At 36.2% G+C, this 21,912-nt stretch overlaps 2 protein-coding genes across 4 annotated transcripts in view; one reads left to right on the top strand and one right to left on the bottom strand.

Annotated features, from left to right (window-relative positions):
• Nucleotides 1-5,830: 5,830 nt before the first annotated feature.
• gpsm3 (G protein signaling modulator 3) lies at nucleotides 5,831-14,462 on the bottom strand. 3 transcript variants are annotated; one of them, XM_016485900.1, is made up of 5 exons: nucleotides 14,191-14,462; nucleotides 13,396-13,896; nucleotides 7,700-7,856; nucleotides 7,368-7,606; nucleotides 5,831-6,263 (listed from the first exon to the last, which is right to left on the bottom strand). In XM_016485900.1, exons 1-5 carry the CDS (start codon nucleotides 14,251-14,253, stop codon nucleotides 6,129-6,131), a joined length of 1,095 nt encoding a protein of 364 aa, XP_016341386.1. In that variant the 5' UTR covers nucleotides 14,254-14,462; the 3' UTR covers nucleotides 5,831-6,128. The 3 variants fall into 3 exon arrangements, with proteins under 3 accessions (XP_016341386.1, XP_016341387.1, XP_016341385.1); XM_016485901.1 differs by lacking the exons at nucleotides 13,396-13,896; nucleotides 14,191-14,462 and adding exons at nucleotides 9,736-10,236; nucleotides 11,994-12,054; XM_016485899.1 differs by lacking the exons at nucleotides 13,396-13,896; nucleotides 14,191-14,462 and adding exons at nucleotides 9,736-10,236; nucleotides 10,531-10,801.
• Nucleotides 14,463-15,491: 1,029 nt separating this feature from the next.
• The window catches only part of LOC107688257 (pre-B-cell leukemia transcription factor 2-like), an 11,970-nt gene continuing 5,549 nt past the window's right edge, over nucleotides 15,492-21,912 (top strand). The window contains exons 1-3 of the mRNA XM_016485882.1: nucleotides 15,492-15,920; nucleotides 18,742-18,986; nucleotides 19,456-19,646. Of these exons, the coding sequence (XP_016341368.1) occupies nucleotides 18,750-18,986; nucleotides 19,456-19,646 (428 nt within the window). The 5' untranslated portion in view covers nucleotides 15,492-15,920; nucleotides 18,742-18,749. The remainder of the gene's footprint in view (nucleotides 15,921-18,741; nucleotides 18,987-19,455; nucleotides 19,647-21,912) is intronic.

The following is a 21,912-nucleotide window of genomic DNA, read 5'->3' as shown; positions in this document are numbered from 1 at the left end:
AAAAGTGATTTTATAAAAAATTAATAAATGATATTTGATACATTTGTATGTGTTGTTTTGATTATATCAAGTGATACCAAATTTGACCTTATAGGGATGTAACGATTCACTTAACTCATGATGCGATACGCTTCATGATACTGACTTCGCAATATGATTTTCTCACAATGTTTTTGAACGAAATGAGATTTAAGCCAAATTAAAAATGAAAAGGTGTCCTCATATACAAAATGCTGCACATTTCTTTGTGAAATTGAAATATGTTGAATAACAAAACTACATTTGAAATTACAAAACCAATTCCAAATCAAATAAATAATACAAATAAAATAAATCTATTCATATAAACAAACAAGCTTTGCCTGTACTCTTTCCATTTAAAGTTAGTAAAGGCAATCACTGTATTTTAACCATGATACAAGCAGAGATGCTACACAGCATGAGCAGTTTTTCATTTAAATTAGATTAAAGGTGCTGTATGTAGGTTTTTTACTCTACTAAAGCATAAAAATACCATAATATGTTTGCAGATATTTAAGAAACATGCTAATGCCGAGTTCACACTGCACGATTTTCAAAGACGTCGCATCACTGTTGGTTTCACACTGAACGACTATCTGGGGTAGCATTCAGTTGTTGCAGTGTTCACACTGCACGATGGAACGACGACAGGTTACACACTGCATGACTTTACAATAGGAAGAATCGCCGACAGCTCTGTCTGGTGCAGGGTTGCCAGGTTTTCGCTACAAAACCCGCCCAATTACTACTCAAAACTAGCCTGAAAATAGCCCAGTTGCTTTTGAAGGGGTCCCCCAGTAAAAATCGCGTTCGGGGGGTAAAATACAAATTTCTTTGGTGGGGTTCTCCAGGTACAATTCACATTCCAGGGCCTAAATATCACTTATTGGGGTCACTTCAACCTGCTGACATAAAAGTCAGTTATTCTCCTTTGAAAATGTGCGTTCCGGGCCGGAATATCGGTCTCTGTTTTGGTTTGTGAAACCCGCCCACTGCCAGTTTACCCATTTGTATTTCGGCACACCGGGTTGCCAGTTGGCGGAAAACATGGCGTATTTCATTTCATTCATCGTCAAGTGCGATCATTCCAGCAGGAGGGGCCGGGTGAAAAAAAACCCTCTCCAATATTTAGAATTTGGACTGCAATACCTAGTTCAACCACTCGGTGTCAATCCTACATACAGCACCTTTAAGAAATGTGAAGCAAAAACAGAATGGTCTGACTTCAGCTTTGTGAAACTGTACAACATAAAACAGCTGAACGAAACAAAAACAGCCGACAGGCTAAATGAGAAGGCAAATTCACTCTCTAACAGCAGGTGGCACTTCTGGAACAGCAGTGATATAGCGTTTACTTGATTACCGCAGTAAACAAAGCAGCGCTGCGCTAATAAACATTGCTCATGGAGCTCTACCCCTTTTCAGTGCTGTGCTCGTTGTCTTCTGTCTTTCGTTTGTATTTCAACAGCGTGAAGGTAAGGTCGTACAAATTAATGAATGAACCGCTCGTTTTAAAACCTTCCCGGTCTTCTGCCATTTGGTATGACATCCGCTTTAAACATTACAGTGCTCATGATAACTTTTGTTAACTACAATAAATAAATCCACTTCGCCATGCAGCTAATTACTCTTCAATAGTGATGCTTAGAGCTACCACAAAAACAGAAGTTCAAAGACAAAATTAAAGATGGCTGCGCTTTTTTCTCTCTTGACACGTACAGAGGTAACATGAGAAGAAAATACCATGATTTTTAACCTTGATTTTCAGTTGGCTCAGTTGGGTGCATCGTTAGTAGCCTGTCTTATTTCTTTGTTCTTTATTCATTATTTCTTATGCTCAGTAGCATTTACCGAGAAATATGGTGTAGAATCAATTTTCACCAAGAAATTCCTAGTAAATTTCCAAATAATTACAAAGAATTGGCAAGTAACACGTTGAATTAAGCATGAATTGACATTAATATTTTCTTGTAAAATGTACTCCAGTAGTCTTCTAAAAATTATTTACAGTGTGTATTAATGGACATTTTGGGTAGGCCTATACGATTCCTTTAACATCATAAAAATGACACCGTTCACCTTTCAATGGTTCTCAGATGGCTGTGGTTTGGCCAGAGTGGCTGCTGTAATGAAAGCTCAATTCTCTTTCAGCCGTTCTGGAGGGAATTACAGAGAGCCAAGCGAAAGCTTCTCATTCATAAATCATTGACAGCTTGGGCAAGTGGGACACTCATTGTGCTAGAATCTTCTTCCATGACTGCGTCGCTTCAAACCTCAAACACACATTATACTTACTGGATTTACCAACTGGCTCTTTTTCAGTTCCTGAGGCTGTTCGAGTTGCATTGGTGCTGCTCCATGATGCTGAAGTAGAGTTTGAATTGAATGACAGGAAGAGGAATTCAGTAGAGGATTTTATATATTAAAATAAATGCATAATTAATAACGCTTATATACTCCCATGATTTTTAGAAAATGTTTCTCAACAGATTAGACATTTTACTGAACTTCAATACTGTCAAAACAATTAGCATGAAAAAAGATTTGCCGTACAACACAAAATGTCCCAATTTTTTATTTTTTTTTTTAATAAATATGGGTGAAATTTGCAGTAAATTAGAGCAATAAAGTGTTAAGTGTTGACATTTAATTAAATACTCCTTTCTACTTGTGGCATTTTAAATATAATTCAACACTTTGCAATAACATTTGTTAACATTAACTACTTAACATGAACCAACAATGAAAAATACAATTCTAAATCTTTATTAATGTTAATTTCAAAAGTTTGTATCTGATAACATTAGTTAATGAACCTGAACTAACATGAACTAACAATGAACAGTTGTATTTTTATTAAACAGTATTAACAGATATTAATAAATAGTGTAACAAATGTATTGCTTATGGTTAGTAGTAGTTGTTAATGCATTAACTAAATGAGACTTTATTGTGAAGTGTTTAATATGTTCTAATATTCCTGGCCCATATCTTGCATTTATGGGTAATCTATTCTGAAAATTATATAATATAATTTAAAGTTTATTCTGGCAATTGACAGTTTAAACAGGAAAAATATATATATTTTAAAAAATCTATTATTTATTTCATTAAGGAACACTGTTTTCAATATATATTTGGAATATATTCTAGTCAATATAGACAATATATGCAGTTACGTAAATCTGTGTTATTTAGCTAAACGCAAACTCAGAAACTGAACTGGGATTTTACAGTCATTCTCACACAGCAGCTGCATCCAGACTAAAGACATCCGTGCTGACTCTGAATCAGCAGCTGTGTTCACATCAGTCTGCCTGTGATCCGTTCAGAGACATGTAAACAAGCGGCAGGAGCTTTCATTTCTGCAGATTTACTGTGTGGCTTTGACACAGAGACCCGAACCGCGGCCACCGTCAGCCAGACATCAGAGTGCCAGACTGAGGATTTCATGAAGAACAGCCTGCAGTATGATGGGATATCAGCAGGCAAGAAATCCAATCAAATACCTCACAAAAAATCTGATTAATATCTACGTATGGAATATATTACTGATATGTGATCACCGCTGTTGCCATGGGGAGGACAGACTTCCTTTATGAATATAAGCAGACAAAAATTGAGCTCTGTTTCAGAGACAAATTCAAAGGGTCATATCCAGCAAAAAAGAGTCGAACATGTTACGTTTTTGTGACAACATGCCCCAGTAGCAGGGATTGTCACAATGATAAAATATCATATAAAAATATCAACACATTTCTGATAGATTGATCAGTCTCAGATCATCGGCTGGGCTTTGACAATTCTGCCTTGTATTTATAATTGTTAGTTATCATATAACGTTAATATACATTTATTTACAAATCCAAATTAAGAGAAACATACCCCCCCTAAAACCAAAATGCGTTTTTGTCTCAGGACAACTTTGGTGAACTTTTTTGATCCACTTCAAATGTTGACTACTGTAGACATATTAAGATATACCATCACATAACAGTAAAAACCCCTTTTTGGTATTGATACTCTTGCTTTTTTGTGTGTGTTGTATGCTAAAGTCTAAAACCGATTTCTCTGGTTGCTCTTGTATTTATGCAAAAACTAATGGCAATGTTTAGAAGAAACCATATTGAGTCCATGCTTCCTCATCTCACACAAATACAGCAATAAATCATAATCACGTTTGGTTCAGGAAACCCAGCTGCCGCTGACAGGCTCTGTCAGAAAGTGTGCTCGCGTTCAGGGCCATCTAATCTTCCTGCACCAGATTTCTTTCATTTGAGGAAACATGAAGCAGCTGTAAGAGTCAGACAGAGCCTCCTCGGCCGTGAGCACAACCCGCTCAGTTATTTGAGCTTTCAGAAGATACGTTCAGATGAATCAGACTGATGCAGGGCTTTGGATGAGGCCAGAGCGAGTTCATTTGTCCAGAACAAGAGCAGATTAAACTGTAATCTGATTACTGTCTGATACAGGGAACAATCTCAGATGAATGACTGGACTTTCACAACTCTGACCTCAACACGATCTGGATTTAACATTTTTCTTCTTTTTTTTTTGGAATGTGTTTTTATATAATATATACAATAATAAATAATAATAGAATAATAAATATTGTATTATGGTTAATTATTATGTCATTATTTATAATTCACTTATATAGTTTTTTAAAATTTAGTTAAAATTTTAACTAAAATGTATATATAGTTTATTACATAGTTTGTGAATGCTAATTATTATATATACTTCTAATATAATATAATTAGAATTATACATATAAATATAAATATATTATAATTTATCCATATATTTCATGCATATATATATAACTGAACTTATTGAAAGCATTACATCTTACATTGTATTACACTGGAAGCATTTCCAGAACCTGTACATATTGACGTGCCACCTTTTTTTGCATGCAAGCATTTTCTGCCTCGTGATCTTGTTATTGAGCACAAATAGCTGGTAATGCGCAGGCAGTGTCATGTTCACAAACCTGAGCGCCGCAGGGGAAGCTCGTGTAAAACCAGGCATGAAAAATGCTAATTACCAACGTTAACCGTGTAGCTGGTGATTTGTGAACAACACCTGACAAGTATCGCGCTCTCCCTCAATGAATGTCTCTGAATGAAGCGCCTCATTAAGCTGCAGGCCGATGAGAAGAACATCATGTGTGACCTTCAGCGTGTGTTGAATCCGCATGCTTTAGTTTGAGTGTCTGTGCTCTCATTAGCCTTCACGTCTGCTCACCTCCATCAGCAAAGAAGATCTGACTCACCTCTCCTCATGCCGCTCAAAACTCCTTTTTTGTCTTTGAACAATGCATGTATTGCTTTTAAAATCTAAAGCCTAACAAAGTTCTTTTTTCAGAAAGGTTTTGTTTGAAAAATGTGCTTTCTTGAATATCTTTCTTTAAAATAATGACATTTGTTGTCCTATTTTATTATCTAAAGCAATTTTTTTTTTTTTTTAGGCTTTTTGGGCCTACCGTATTGTATTATAAGTGGACACCATTACTAATCATACACTAAAATAATACTTAATATTCCTCGATATAAAGGCCCATATGGGTAAAAAAAGAGAGATATATATAATTTATTATTAATTTTTTAAGGTGATGTTCCTTTTTCTTATTCAAGTGAGATTAAAATGATTAATCTCTGTCGCCATCTAGTGGCTGAATCTGGGATGTAAAACAGTGAAACTTAGTTAAATCTTGAGAAAGGACGACTTGAGAAATGTTTCGTCTGTGCTCTCGAGTCTACATATCTTTTCATAATAAAAATAAACATTATAATTCACATTTAAACATTTATTTCCATATTTTAGCATGTACATAACAGAAAGGGGCAGAGATCCTTCAAGTGACCTTTATGTTTAAAGCAAGAGATAAACTATTCTGAGACTCTCCCATTCATTATAGAGCTATGAGTTCAAGCGCAATGAATGTAGCAATGTTGAGAAGTAGTGCAAGTATTCTTATACTGGTAGTCCGATCTTTATAGTTATTTGTACGGGAACGAGTCTGACATGATAAACCCACACACTGTGAAGGGCCCAGTAAAGCAGGAACCTCCCGTTTGATTCTCAGCTCATCATAGCATCTATTAATGAACAGGCTTGAGCTCCGTTCTCTGTTCATCCATTCTTCCGCCCTGGACCTTCAGCAACAAAGAAAAGAAATCTTCATCGTCCATCGGTCCTGGAGCTGAACTGCGCTGCTCCTCCAGCCGTCCCTGGGCCTGGCAAAATAAAAATAAACACATTCATAATAATAATACTTTTTAATAATTATTATATCATAAATATAATAATAATAACATTAGGCTTTACCAATTTGGCATTACTGACCAGACATTAGTGTACTGATTATAAATGTTTTGTGATAAAAAAAAAAGAAAGAAAAAACACCTTTTAATACTATAAATAATAATAATTAGTAGTAAGAGTAGTAGTAGAAGTAGTATTAAAAATTTAATACAATAATAATAATTTTAGAAATCAAAAACATTAACCAATTTGACATTACTGACCATAAATTATTATAATAATCATGAATATTTTGAAATTATTACTATTGTAATAATAATACTTTTTAATATAATGATATATAATTATAATTATTTTAGAAATCAAAAACATTAGCCTTTACCGATTTGACATTACTGACCAGAAATTATTATATTGATTATAAATGTTTTGTGATTTAAAAAAATAATATTTTTTATATTATAATAAATTATTATTAGTAGTAGTAGTAGTAGTAGTAGTAGTAAAAGTTAACACAATAATAATAATAATACTTTTAGAAATAAAAAACATTTGCTTTTACCAATTTGACATTACTGACCATACATTATGATATTAATCATAAACATGTTGCAATTAATAATAATAATAATTTTACAAATTAAACATTTTTAATTTAAAAAAACCTTTACTGATTTGACAGTACTGACCAGAATGTTAATTATGGTCTTTTTGTACCTTTTGACAACCAGAGTTTTTAATGGCAAGAAATAAAAACAAACAAAGAAACAAATTAATTAATTAATTAAAAACAAACAAACAGTTATTTATTTTTGAAAAAAAAAAAAAATTCTAAAATCATGTTTACTATTTTTCTCACACAGTTTAACTGTCGTTTTGCACATATACAGCTGCCTATGTAATACATTTGGAATGGGGTTCCTCATAAGAGGATCATCATATCTGTGGCCCTTGGCATCAACAAGTTTGAAAACCCCCAGTGAAAAGAAAAGAAAAGTTTCCTGACACAAAGACAAACATGCCAGTTACAGACTGGGTCATATGTGTCTATTCCAGCAGAGCCAAACAGCGCTCACTTGTGAGTTGACGATCATGTTGTAAAAGTCCTCTTTGGGCGCTTGTGTGGGAACGGTCCGGGTGACCTCTGGGATCTTCCAGCTGCTCTTCCTCTGTTTGGCTTTGGGCAGCGGAGGTGGGGCGGCAGAGGGAGCGTTCTGGAGCTCTGCTCGCTGGTCATCCAGTCGACGACCCTGAGAGGTCGCCAACAAATCGAAGAACTCCTCCTTCTGCAGGGACGTCATGGAGGAGAACACCACTGTATGGAAAGACACGGTTCACGAGAGTCCTGTGTGTCGCGTTATTGTCTGTGATTTAGGTGAGGAAATGAGTTCAGATTGTGTCTCCTCACCTCTCTGGCTGTGGCGAGGTGTGCTGGGCTCTGAGTAACACCTCCTGCGGTGCTCCAGACGGAACGAGCAGCGCTGGTCATTGAGCCGCCGGCCCTCTTGTAACGCGAACAACAGCTCACACAAAGCGTCTGGGAAATCTGGAGATATCCTGTGAACCTGAGCACATCATCATATCAAATCCTTTCACCCAAAATGAAAATTCAGTTCATTTGTTGTTCCAAACCTGTGTGAGTTTCTGTCTTCTGCTGAACACAAAAGAAGATATATTCTGAAGAACGGTGGTAACCAAACATAGTATTCCATACCAACTGTTTGGTTACCAATATACTTCAAAATGTATTTTCTTTCATGTTCAACAGAAGAAAGAAGCTCGTTTGAAATGACACGAGGATGAATAAATGGTGACAGAATTTTCATTTTTAGGTGAACTATCCCTTTAATTCAAAAGAGTACATCCATAAGCGTCTAGATATGGCTTAATTTCCAAAAGTCAGATCGCTTATAAAAGTAACATCGTCTCCTCAACACAATCAGTTCCTGAAGGATAAAATCAAGGCCCTTTTCTTGATGAATATAATTTTTCACGCATAAATGTTTACATAAGAATATTACATATATATTAGAAATATTAGAATAAAGCAATAAGCCCCAAGAAGCCGTGGTTTACAGTGAATTTATAACAGCTAAGGGGCGTTGTTAGGTACGACGCGAGTGCCTAAATCCCCCTTAGCTGTTATAAATCCACTGTAAACCACGGCTTCACGGGGCTTATTGCTTTTATAAAACGGTTATTCCATATACGTAGTAAGGTTTCGCAAAATAAAACAGAGCAAATAAAGTGTAATGATATAAATAAAAACAGTATTCTTCCGCCAAACAACGTAGTTCCTCAGAAACAGTTGTGGTTCCAACAAAGTGGTTGCCGAGCAACACACAGAAGTAAACAAAGGTGTATGTTTGTAGAGTAATTTACAACAGCTTCGAACGCGGCTCAACCAATCAGAATCAAGGACCAGAACTATCCGTTTTATAATATTAGAAATATTACAGAAGTTGCATACACTTTATAATGTTGATTTTAAATTCTTAATGAATAATGGGATGTGTCAGTTTGCAAATTTCTGGACTAAACTTTTGTATTTTTGTAAATTCCTTTTAAAAGAAAATAATCCCATGTAATACCATGACAACTAAAGTAACAATCAGTGTCATTATGTGAAGCTTTTTAAATAATATTAGTCCATGTCTGTTAGCTTTGAGGCTCATTTACAGTACTGGTCAAACGCAGTACTGGTTAAGGAGTTTTTTTTTATACATTTTTTTTATTATTACATTAATACTTTTATTCAGCAAGGGTGCATTAAAATAATAAAAAAGTGACAATAAATGTTACATAAAATGTATATTTTAAATAAATGCTGTCCTTTTGAGCTTTCTATTCATCAAATAATCCTATAAAAAATGTATCAGTGTTTCCACCAGAATATGAAGCAGCACAACTGTTTTCATTATTGATAATAAGCAGAAATGTGTCTTGAGCAGCAAATCAGCATTAGAATGATTTCTGAAGATCATGTGACACTGAAGACTGGAGTAATGATGCTGAAAATTCCGCTTTGCATCACAGGAATAAATTACATTTTAAAACATATACAGACAGAAAACAGTTATTTTAAGCTAAAATAATATTTCACAACATTACAGTTTTTACTTTATAAAAACATTAAACTCCAACACCAAACTTTTGGAAAGTCGTGTATATGCTAATATAATAAATAGTGAAATATTTATTTATTATAATAAATTATTATAATATAATTTATTATAATAAAATTATTCAAATTTCTAGAATTAAAATTCCATAGCTGTAATTAACACCTATTGACAAGAACTTCAAAGGTCCCGCCCACTTAGTGATTCAATAGGAAATACATCAACGCAGGAAAAAAAAAACTGCACTTGTCAAGCCTGTGCATGGTGTCTTCTCAATGCAATTAGACACACTATTAAATTTGGCATAATTATTAACCGTTACCGTTAGTTTTGCATCGTCAGGGCTGAGTCTGTCTTTGGGCCGCAGTTTTACTTCTCCTTGAGTGCTTGGTTTGTCTTCAGTCTCTGCTTGTAGCATCTTCTCTGGTCCCACTGATGATCCCTTGTCCGTTTTCGCAATATTTTCACGCCCCGCGTGATCTTCCACCTTCTCTTCTAGTTGACTTTCCAGAGTTACATTCCTCTCCTCATCTATTTCTGCCTGCATTGCTTCACTTTCACCTTTTCCTATTTGGACATTGTTGTGATCATGTGAACTTCCCTCTGTGGCTTCTGTAATGTCATCCTTTGTGTTTTCATCAGTCGTCCTAACTCTCAGTACGGTCCTTCCTCTCTCTATGTTGTTTATCACATCCGAAGGTTCATCCCCCTCTTCGAGGATGAGAAGAGGGTCCAACTGTTTGTCCACCGAGGTTTCAACTTTGACCTCGGAGCAGTTCATCGTAGCTTCTGCTGAGCCCTCCGTGGAAGAAAATACGAGAGCCTATAAAAAGTATGAAGTTAGAGATGCCTCATTTCTATATATTGAACAAGTCGAGACACTGAACAGTCATGCATGTAATCAGCAGCATATATATCTAAAGTATGTTTATCATTTACAATGCCACTTTTTTATCTTGCGTAGTCTGTAGTAGAACGTGACACATGACAACTGATCTTAGATAAAACGTTTTCAGCGCACAACATAGGCTAGTTACTATAATATAGTTATAACATGTAACTGTACTTATTTTGACTCCGATTTAGATAGTGGGTGACATTTTACAGCCCTGCTTACCTTCTCAACCTTAGACGAGTTAAAATGAGGTCCTCTCAGCGGAATGTCAAGTAAAGCCCACATGCATCTCACCTCCGTGTACGAACATGCATTAACTCCTACATATCTCGGCTAAACTTTGAGTGTTTCTCACAAACGAATCTGAAAAGAGCTTAAAGCTGACACGATGCATCGACAACTTCACTGCTTCACAGTCTGCTTGCTCTGTCTCTTCCTGTTCCTCTCTTATGGCCCTGATCCACCCCTATTTATCTGGCCCGTTTCAGCTTATCTAGTGGAATAGGTTTATGTATAGAAATGCTCTGTAGAAGTGCATGATACAGTCTGCTCCGTTTAAACTCACTTTTATTCAAATGCAATGCTATTTTATAATCGTACGTATGGGAAATGTGTGCTGACGCTCAACAGCTCTGAAAGTCTTGCATGTTGAAACTGGTGGCCTGTTTGTTTAACACAGTCTGTGGTTTTGCAGATTTCCTGTTGACTACCAGCAAAACGAGAAGTTAGACTTGGTGATAGAGAACAAGACTTGAGCATAGAGGAGAAGACAATTGAGCGACTAGAATTTAAAATAAGATACTTGACATTCATGTTCCATTTAGCACCAAGAAACATGTCCTGTTTCTCCCGCTGATTATACTGCAGACCTAAAGCCTCCAGGCTGTGACATGATGACATGTAAACTATGCACTTGCAGAAAGGAATTTTGTATATGTTGAGCAACTCAGTGCATGCAAGAATATCACATTTCATAATTCAGAAGTAAAACTGTGCCTTAATAAAAGAGTGAATATCATGAAAATGGTCAAGAACTTGACCAGAGTTCACATTTCACCCTTAAAACAAACAAACAAATAAATTAATGAATAAATAAATAAATAAGAAAATGAATAAACTTATTTTAAGAGGATTATTTTATATTATCTTAATTATTTTAATTATAATTAAGCCAGTTTCTACCATTCCCATCTAAATCATCTGGATGTTGTACTTTTTTGAATACATTTTTAATTCCACTTATAATTCATATCATATCATTAATCTAATATTTTTTTTCTTCTTTAAATTGGCATACATTAAAGCATAATCACATTTACTTTTAATTGATTTCGGTATTTTTTCCCTTTAGATTTCAGAATGAAATGCAAACTGAACACGTTCCTGACATGTTTTGTGAGATTTATTCACAAAGACCCTGAAGTTCTCCGTATTTGTGCATTTAGGCTACATTTTCCTGGAAGCATAAATCCACGTTTCATGGACTTGGTTCGATGAGGTTTCATTTAATTTCACCTCTGTGTGTTTTCATACTGTTTTTGACCCATGCAACAGACTGCGTGATCACAATGTACTCATATCTTGACTTTTGCATTCGCAGAATGTCTATTTCCGTGCAAGGGCACGTTTTTTATGTGCCAATCGCTAGGGGACTCCAGCGTGGTGATGCATGGACACACACTCACCTAGATTAATGTACTGCTCATGATGTTGCAGCCACAGCAGCCTATCACAGGCAACGGGCCCAGTGCAAGCGAAGCAGAGTGCCTAAAACCCCCTTAGCTGTTATAAATTCACTGTAAACCATGGCTTCACGGGGCTTATTGCTTTTAGAAAACGGTTATTCCATATACGTGGTAAGGTTTCACTAAATAAAACAGAGCAAATAAAATGTAATGATATTAATAAAAACAGTATTCTTCCGCCAAACAACGTAGTTCCTCAGAAACAGTTGTGGTTCCAACAAAGTGGTTGCCGAGCAACACACAGAAGTAAACAAAGGTGTATGTTTGTAGAGTAATTTACAACAGCTTCGAACGCGGCTCAACCAATCAGAATCAAGGACCAGAACTATCCGTTTTATAATATTAGAAATATTACAGAAGTTGCATACACTTTATAATGTTGATTTTAAATTCTTAATGAATAATGGGATGTGTCAGTTTGCAAATTTCTGGACTAAACTTTTGTATTTTTGTAAATTCCTTTTAAAAGAAAATAATCCCATGTAATACCATGACAACTAAAGTAACAATCAGTGTCATTATGTGAAGCTTTTTAAATAATATTAGTCCATGTCTGTTAGCTTTGAGGCTCATTTACAGTACTGGTCAAACGCAGTACTGGTTAAGGAGTTTTTTTTTATACATTTTTTTTATTATTACATTAATACTTTTATTCAGCAAGGGTGCATTAAAATAATAAAAAAGTGACAATAAATGTTACATAAAATGTATATTTTAAATAAATGCTGTCCTTTTGAGCTTTCTATTCATCAAATAATCCTATAAAAAATGTATCAGTGTTTCCACCAGAATATGAAGCAGCACAACTGTTTTCATTATTGATAATAAGCAGAAATGTGTCTTGAGCAGCAAATCAGCATTAGAATGATTTCTGAAGATCATGTGACACTGAAGACTGGAGTAATGATGCTGAAAATTCCGCTTTGCATCACAGGAATAAATTACATTTTAAAACATATACAGACAGAAAACAGTTATTTTAAGCTAAAATAATATTTCACAACATTACAGTTTTTACTTTATAAAAACATTAAACTCCAACACCAAACTTTTGGAAAGTCGTGTATATGCTAATATAATAAATAGTGAAATATTTATTTATTATAATAAATTATTATAATATAATTTATTATAATAAAATTATTCAAATTTCTAGAATTAAAATTCCATAGCTGTAATTAACACCTATTGACAAGAACTTCAAAGGTCCCGCCCACTTAGTGATTCAATAGGAAATACATCAACGCAGGAAAAAAAAAACTGCACTTGTCAAGCCTGTGCATGGTGTCTTCTCAATGCAATTAGACACACTATTAAATTTGGCATAATTATTAACCGTTACCGTTAGTTTTGCATCGTCAGGGCTGAGTCTGTCTTTGGGCCGCAGTTTTACTTCTCCTTGAGTGCTTGGTTTGTCTTCAGTCTCTGCTTGTAGCATCTTCTCTGGTCCCACTGATGATCCCTTGTCCGTTTTCGCAATATTTTCACGCCCCGCGTGATCTTCCACCTTCTCTTCTAGTTGACTTTCCAGAGTTACATTCCTCTCCTCATCTATTTCTGCCTGCATTGCTTCACTTTCACCTTTTCCTATTTGGACATTGTTGTGATCATGTGAACTTCCCTCTGTGGCTTCTGTAATGTCATCCTTTGTGTTTTCATCAGTCGTCCTAACTCTCAGTACGGTCCTTCCTCTCTCTATGTTGTTTATCACATCCGAAGGTTCATCCCCCTCTTCGAGGATGAGAAGAGGGTCCAACTGTTTGTCCACCGAGGTTTCAACTTTGACCTCGGAGCAGTTCATCGTAGCTTCTGCTGAGCCCTCCGTGGAAGAAAATACGAGAGCCTATAAAAAGTATGAAGTTAGAGATGCCTCATTTCTATATATTGAACAAGTCGAGACACTGAACAGTCATGCATGTAATCAGCAGCATATATATCTAAAGTATGTTTATCATTTACAATGCCACTTTTTTATCTTGCGTAGTCTGTAGTAGAACGTGACACATGACAACTGATCTTAGATAAAACGTTTTCAGCGCACAACATAGGCTAGTTACTATAATATAGTTATAACATGTAACTGTACTTATTTTGACTCCGATTTAGATAGTGGGTGACATTTTACAGCCCTGCTTACCTTCTCAACCTTAGACGAGTTAAAATGAGGTCCTCTCAGCGGAATGTCAAGTAAAGCCCACATGCATCTCACCTCCGTGTACGAACATGCATTAACTCCTACATATCTCGGCTAAACTTTGAGTGTTTCTCACAAACGAATCTGAAAAGAGCTTAAAGCTGACACGATGCATCGACAACTTCACTGCTTCACAGTCTGCTTGCTCTGTCTCTTCCTGTTCCTCTCTTATGGCCCTGATCCACCCCTATTTATCTGGCCCGTTTCAGCTTATCTAGTGGAATAGGTTTATGTATAGAAATGCTCTGTAGAAGTGCATGATACAGTCTGCTCCGTTTAAACTCACTTTTATTCAAATGCAATGCTATTTTATAATCGTACGTATGGGAAATGTGTGCTGACGCTCAACAGCTCTGAAAGTCTTGCATGTTGAAACTGGTGGCCTGTTTGTTTAACACAGTCTGTGGTTTTGCAGATTTCCTGTTGACTACCAGCAAAACGAGAAGTTAGACTTGGTGATAGAGAACAAGACTTGAGCATAGAGGAGAAGACAATTGAGCGACTAGAATTTAAAATAAGATACTTGACATTCATGTTCCATTTAGCACCAAGAAACATGTCCTGTTTCTCCCGCTGATTATACTGCAGACCTAAAGCCTCCAGGCTGTGACATGATGACATGTAAACTATGCACTTGCAGAAAGGAATTTTGTATATGTTGAGCAACTCAGTGCATGCAAGAATATCACATTTCATAATTCAGAAGTAAAACTGTGCCTTAATAAAAGAGTGAATATCATGAAAATGGTCAAGAACTTGACCAGAGTTCACATTTCACCCTTAAAACAAACAAACAAATAAATTAATGAATAAATAAATAAATAAGAAAATGAATAAACTTATTTTAAGAGGATTATTTTATATTATCTTAATTATTTTAATTATAATTAAGCCAGTTTCTACCATTCCCATCTAAATCATCTGGATGTTGTACTTTTTTGAATACATTTTTAATTCCACTTATAATTCATATCATATCATTAATCTAATATTTTTTTTCTTCTTTAAATTGGCATACATTAAAGCATAATCACATTTACTTTTAATTGATTTCGGTATTTTTTCCCTTTAGATTTCAGAATGAAATGCAAACTGAACACGTTCCTGACATGTTTTGTGAGATTTATTCACAAAGACCCTGAAGTTCTCCGTATTTGTGCATTTAGGCTACATTTTCCTGGAAGCATAAATCCACGTTTCATGGACTTGGTTCGATGAGGTTTCATTTAATTTCACCTCTGTGTGTTTTCATACTGTTTTTGACCCATGCAACAGACTGCGTGATCACAATGTACTCATATCTTGACTTTTGCATTCGCAGAATGTCTATTTCCGTGCAAGGGCACGTTTTTTATGTGCCAATCGCTAGGGGACTCCAGCGTGGTGATGCATGGACACACACTCACCTAGATTAATGTACTGCTCAGGATGTTGCAGCCACAGCAGCCTATCACAGGCAACGGGCCCAGTGCAAGCCGCGGTCTCGGGTTGAACGTCCACCCAGGAATGCATCCCCTTAACCCGGTGCACCCGCCTTCTCGACACCGCCCCGTAGGAGACCCCGCGGGCCTCGAAGGCACCGAAAATGGACACGACAGCCGCCGAGACATTGGCGATATCCTGCAACAGATCATGACGATTACCGACCAAAGTTTAGACGAAGCGCAAGCAAAGTGAGTTATTTAAAAGTATTTTTTTGAAAACTTACAAGTTTAGCATTGAGCTAACGGTCGCGTGAGACAAGGGTATGCTAAAACATATTATAATCTATTATCTAACATTTTTAATTACATTATTTCGCCTTTAATCCACTCAAATACACTTTTATTTGATTTAACAAGACCTAAAATATAAAAAGTTATTACTGTTGAAACAATTATTAGAATGTGTGCTGAAGTTCACGGGCTTAGCTTAGCTGCTATTGTTTACGTTTTTCTTGACTTCAAACAAACTCTTTTTGCAATATATACGCAGCAAAATAATGATTCGCTATTAGATATACATAAATCTATTTATTTGTATTTATCTTATTACAGGAGTAACTTTATTTGTATTCATTTGACCAAAAACACAAATCATGCTAAAGTCTAATGTGTCAGGAGAATCGAAATAGGTATTGAGTATTTAATACGTTAAAACAATCGAATTTATATAAAATGTGAGGTGGTGAAATATTTTATTTTCACTAGCAACGCGATTTCAGCCTTTTACGTTATATATTTAACGCGAGTCTTACTGTCACGGTTACATCGGTGGCATGCTAATGCTAGCTAACCAAATTCGAACATCTGGGTTGTGCTGTTCTGTTGTAAATAAATCTTAACCAATGATTCCTAATTGCATCTACTTCCGGAAGGCCAAATAAAGTGCTTTTGCTTTCGCACTGAAACACACCGTCTCCCCGACATGGCTGCATCAACACTACTGCGTTCCTGAAACCACGCCTTCTTTCTTTGCGTGCACATGTGGGCGGCATTATGCTAATATTTCCACATAGTGATGTAGGTATGTGGGGGCGTGTTAGAACGAGCCGTTTTAGGTAGGCGTGGCTGACTCTTAACTTTTATAAAGATATCTCTTTGGATTTGAGACTTCAGTCTTTGCAACTTTACAGATCTTCTTTATGCACCAAGAGCTTGTAACACTCCAAAGAGAAAGGACAACTTGAAATCGCATCATATGACCCCTTTAAAAATTGAAGTTGCTCTCAAATAATAGCCATCTTATACCAAAAAAAAAAAAACAGTCTCAGACCGTGTTATTTGCTTGTTATTCTAAATTATTTGCATTTACATTTACATTACATTTATGCATTTAGCAGACGCTTTTATCCAAAGCGACTTACAGTGCATTCAGGCTATAATTTTTTTTTTTTTTTACCAGTATGGTATGATATGTATGATGATTATGAGTTAGTATTTGCATGCATTACATTTTTAAAAATAGCACAATTAGTACACCAATAACAAATGGTTTCTGGTTTGTCTGAAGACCACATTTGCAGTTCCTGAATACCAAATGAAAATTTTTCTCAGCACTGTTTTAGCAATATTATCTCAAACCCTATTTTTTTGCATGTGATACCTCATTTGCATGCATTAGGATATCAGTACAACAATAAAGTCGTAATTGGCTTGTATGAGAAGCTAAATAACCGTCCAGTATATTAACACAAACCTTTTTATATGCATGCAGCATCCTATTATTTGCATGCAAGAATTGCACTATTAATAATTGCGCAATGTCTTTGGTTTGTATGAAGACTAAGTTTAGAAAGTCCCATAAGAGGCCTGAAATGTTTACTGTGATGGTTAGTAATTAAATGGCATTGTGCCTAATGGAGTCTTTTAATTTCCGTGGTTTGGCACGCTCCCTTACAGCCCGTGGTATTGCATGCTGTGTGCCATTAATCATACAGTACTGCCCTGCACTGTTCACTGTTTATTGCACAGTGCTGTATTGAAAAATTTTGTAAAGTAAATAAATAAAAATAAAATCTCTCCTAATCAGACTATGTATAATAGAATAAAACAGTACTTAGGGCGGGTGCAATGTTAAGCAGTGATGACACAGGAACTGTCGAAATGAGTCATCCTGCTTAATGTTTTGCCCTTGACTGAAGCACTTAACCTTGTGTTGCTCCAGGGAATAAATTAAAATAAATTCAAATTCATATTTATCTTGTAGGTCATTGACTGCCATTACAGTATCAAACATAATGGATTGTAATATTTCTACTCCTGAGAAAATTGATATAGTGTTGACACCCTTGAAAAGGGTTTTAAATAAGTTAACCCAAATTTCGTTTTAATAAATATGGGTCTTGAATATCTTATTTCTCTCAGTTTTAAATTTTAATAACTGAGAAGTAGTTTTCAGCATGAACGTAGACAAATAATTTGGTATTGTCTTCATAAGTCGCTTTGGATAAAAGCGTCTGCTAAATGACTAAATGTAAATGTAAATAAACAAAGTTATTACAGTACAATTTGTGAAATTATGTTTTTGTTATATTTATTAATGTGTTTTATTGTTATGCATACTATTCATAAGCAAAATTTCTTACATTTGAAGTACTAATACCAGTGTTGTACAATTAGGCCATCTGCATTATTAAATGTAAACATAATATGGTAAATATTAAAGGGGTAATTTGTATTTTTTAATCATGGTACATGACTAGAGGAAAAGGGCTGTGATGAAAAAACTTCATTACCCATAATGCACTGGGTTCGATCAGACTATCCATTAATCAGGGATACAAAAATGTGAAAGTACAATCTGTAGTTTTCATAAAAGTTGTAAAACTTGTAATACGGCAGACCTTTGCTGACAAATAAATAGTGATTTATTTTTTATTTTTTTGGTGCAGGCAACACATAAAAACAATACACAATGTTTGTTTACTTATACTACCGACATTGTAACAATACAAAGCTGCTTGAAAATCAGTGAATGGATGAATCCTTTAATGGATTAATTTCTTATTTGCAGGTCTTTCCATGAGAAATGCTCAGGAGGAGGAGCCTCCAGATCCACAGCTCGTGCGATTGGACAACATGCTGCTGGCCGAAGGTGTGGCCGGTCCAGAGAAGGGGGGCGGAGCCGCCGCCGCGGTCTCTGCCGCGACCAGCTCTGGCGGGATGTCACCTGACAGCTCACTGGAGCACTCCGACTATAAAAGCAAGTTGAGCCAAATTCGGAACATTTACCACACAGAGCTGGAAAAATACGAACAGGTACATATCGCTGCCATTGTGCTGGGTAGCCACGCCCACAGCGAAATCTCATTGGACATTTTTTTCACATAAAAAAAAAAGTTTAGTGAGTTAAAAAGAAATGAACCAATCAACCAGCTGCGAGGCGAATCTAGTTTTTCATCAGGAATTCCGATTATATAAAAAATTTGTTGAATCAACGAAAGCATATTCCAATGATTAATAATCTCATAGTTCACAGTAGGTCTCACTTTAATGGTTCATAAGTTATTGTTCAAAATCAGTTGTTCTATGGAGAAAATGAATGAGATTCTTACTTCTGGAACCTGACTGTTGCACTCTATTGAGCTTGAAATACATCTTGATCTGTTGTTTGCACAGCATTTTTCTTTGAGTGAGGACAAAAATGTATGTCTAACATAGGAAGACACAGGTTCTGAGTGTCCTCAGACAGAAAGGAACTGCTTTCTAACCTCGTTGCTGTTTCCAGGCCTGCAGTGAGTTCACTACCCATGTTATGAACCTGCTGAGGGAGCAGTCTCGCACCCGGCCCGTGTCTCCACGTGAGATCGAGCGCATGGTGGCCATCATCCACCGCAAGTTCAGCTCCATTCAGACACAGCTCAAACAAAGTACCTGTGAAGCAGTCATGATACTGCGCTCACGCTTTCTGGATGCCAGGTGGGATTAAAACGCGTTTTGTGATATTACATCTTTGCTTTAGTGCACTAATGCATCAGTTCTAGAAAGCACACTTCGGGGTTTCTGCACAAAAGTCTTTATTTACCCTAATAGGGGCCGTTCACATATCACGTCTTTTGTGCGCTCAAGTTCGTTATTTCAAATGTGCACGCAGTGCGATATGCTCGTTTTTTCCAGGTATGCCAGGTGGGATTAAAACGCGTTTTGTGATATTACATCTTTGCTTTAGTGCACTAATGCATCAGTTCTAGAAAGCACACTTCAGGGTTTCTGCACAAAAGTCTTTATTTACCCTAATAGGGGCCGTTCACATATCGCGTCTTTTGTGCGCTCAAGTTCGTTATTTCAAATGTGCACGCAGTGCGATATGCTCGTTTTTTCCAGGCGCATCCACACCGCAGCAAGATAAAAACATCTCAACTTTTCAGAATCCTGCAAGCGCACCACAGGTCATGTAACAAGAACCAACCAATCACCTTCACCCTTTCTATAACAACATTGAAAGCTCAGCCAAGATGGAGGAACAGCTGATCATAGCTGTACAGGGATAGCCATTTTTAAATAAATTTAGTGTAAATTTAGTAGCAGAGCTACTGCAAGCGATTTTCAGTGCTGGAAATCCATTTATCCTTTGCTGAAACTTCCGCGTTGTCATGGAGAGTGCAGGTCATGGTTGCTTAGCAACGGCAGACGAAACGGTAGCGCACGAGTGCTTTGGAAAGAAGAAGAAAACGGCGCGGCTAGCGTTTTCCATGCGTTTTTAGGCACGACATGTGAACGGCCCCATAAAAGGTCTTAAATTAGAGCAGAAAGTCTTAAATTCATAAAGTCATGGCATTAAATGTTTCGTGCATTGCAAACGGAATATTTTTCTCATATTTTTGTTTTCCAATACAAATATCTAAACATAATCAGGAATTACTCAAGATGTCTTGAAAAACTGAACAAATTGAAGTGAGTTCGTGCTAGGGCTGTGTATCACCAGCAAAGTCACGATACGATACGCCATAAATAATAATGTACTCGTTCTAATAAATTTATATTGTACTCATACTAATATATTTAAAAAATCATCTTTACATTGCTGGTAGGTTATCATTGCACAAATTAACACAATTTCTACATTTAAAAAAATTAAAATAAAAAATTAGAAGAGTAAAAAAAAAAAATTCTTCACTTTATCTCACGTACACACGATTTTAGTCATACACAGATCACGTTGCGCATGCGCACAGACAATCAGCAACACAAACTTTTTAGCGCTGCCCCGCAATTTTAAAACACTTGATGAATTACACTTTTCTGAGAATAGAATATTGAAGTTAAATAGCTAAACTGCAAGCTTACCGGTGTCTTCAGAAAGCAAGCAATATATTATGCTCTATTCATTATTTTCTAGAAACCTCGCACTTTTCTACTCCATTTTAAACGGTGCTCTCGTATTAAAATTAAGCGCGGTCCACTGCTGCACACGTGCCACAATATCGATACAGGGCCAGCTGTATCGATACTCGTATCGTCAAATCTCGGTGACGATACATCGTCGTATCGATGTATCGAACACAGCACTAGTTCATGCTATGCCTGGGTGATAAAACGGTATCGATATTTATCGACGGCACACCCTCTTCGATATCGATAGAAAAAATGTTCGATATAGCGCATGATATAGGCATGTACTATGAGTGACGCAGACAGCAAACACAAACACATGCTGAAATTAGTGCTGTGCCTGCCTGTGATGAGGAGATTGTGAATAAAGAATGAATATTAGTGGAATTTAAAATAAACATTTGCATTTGAATGTTAGTTGTGCGTCAGGGAGCGTCATCAGTGGCGCACGAGACGCGGTGATGATGTAAATGACATTGTTGCATTTTAATGTTTTGTTAGTCTAGCCCACGAGACGCGCCGCTGCTGCGTTATTCAATAAAAATATCAGAGAAATATAGAAGCTCAATGCGGAGAAGATCTTGATTAGGTTAAAACTGAAACCAAGCCATTCACACAGAACGCATATTCAGCGCATTTTTTAGACAGACAAATATAACTGCTGCACTCGCGTCTCACACAAGAGATGTATAGAAAGCCATGCAAAGTTAAAACAGTTTAAACTTTTAGAAAACACGTCACGAATTTGTGGAGGTTTATTCCTTTTCACTGCGTCTCATAAGTTTTCAAATGCAATCTGTGTGATTCGGCTCTTTGTATTAAGCAATGCATAAATACATGATGCTGTTTTGTT

This window comes from Sinocyclocheilus anshuiensis, unplaced genomic scaffold (genome assembly GCF_001515605.1).
Source record: "Sinocyclocheilus anshuiensis isolate Anshui unplaced genomic scaffold, SAMN03320099.WGS_v1.1 scaffold1162, whole genome shotgun sequence".
NCBI lineage: Eukaryota > Metazoa > Chordata > Actinopteri > Cypriniformes > Cyprinidae > Sinocyclocheilus > Sinocyclocheilus anshuiensis.
This window is presented reverse-complemented; position numbering and strand designations above follow the sequence as displayed.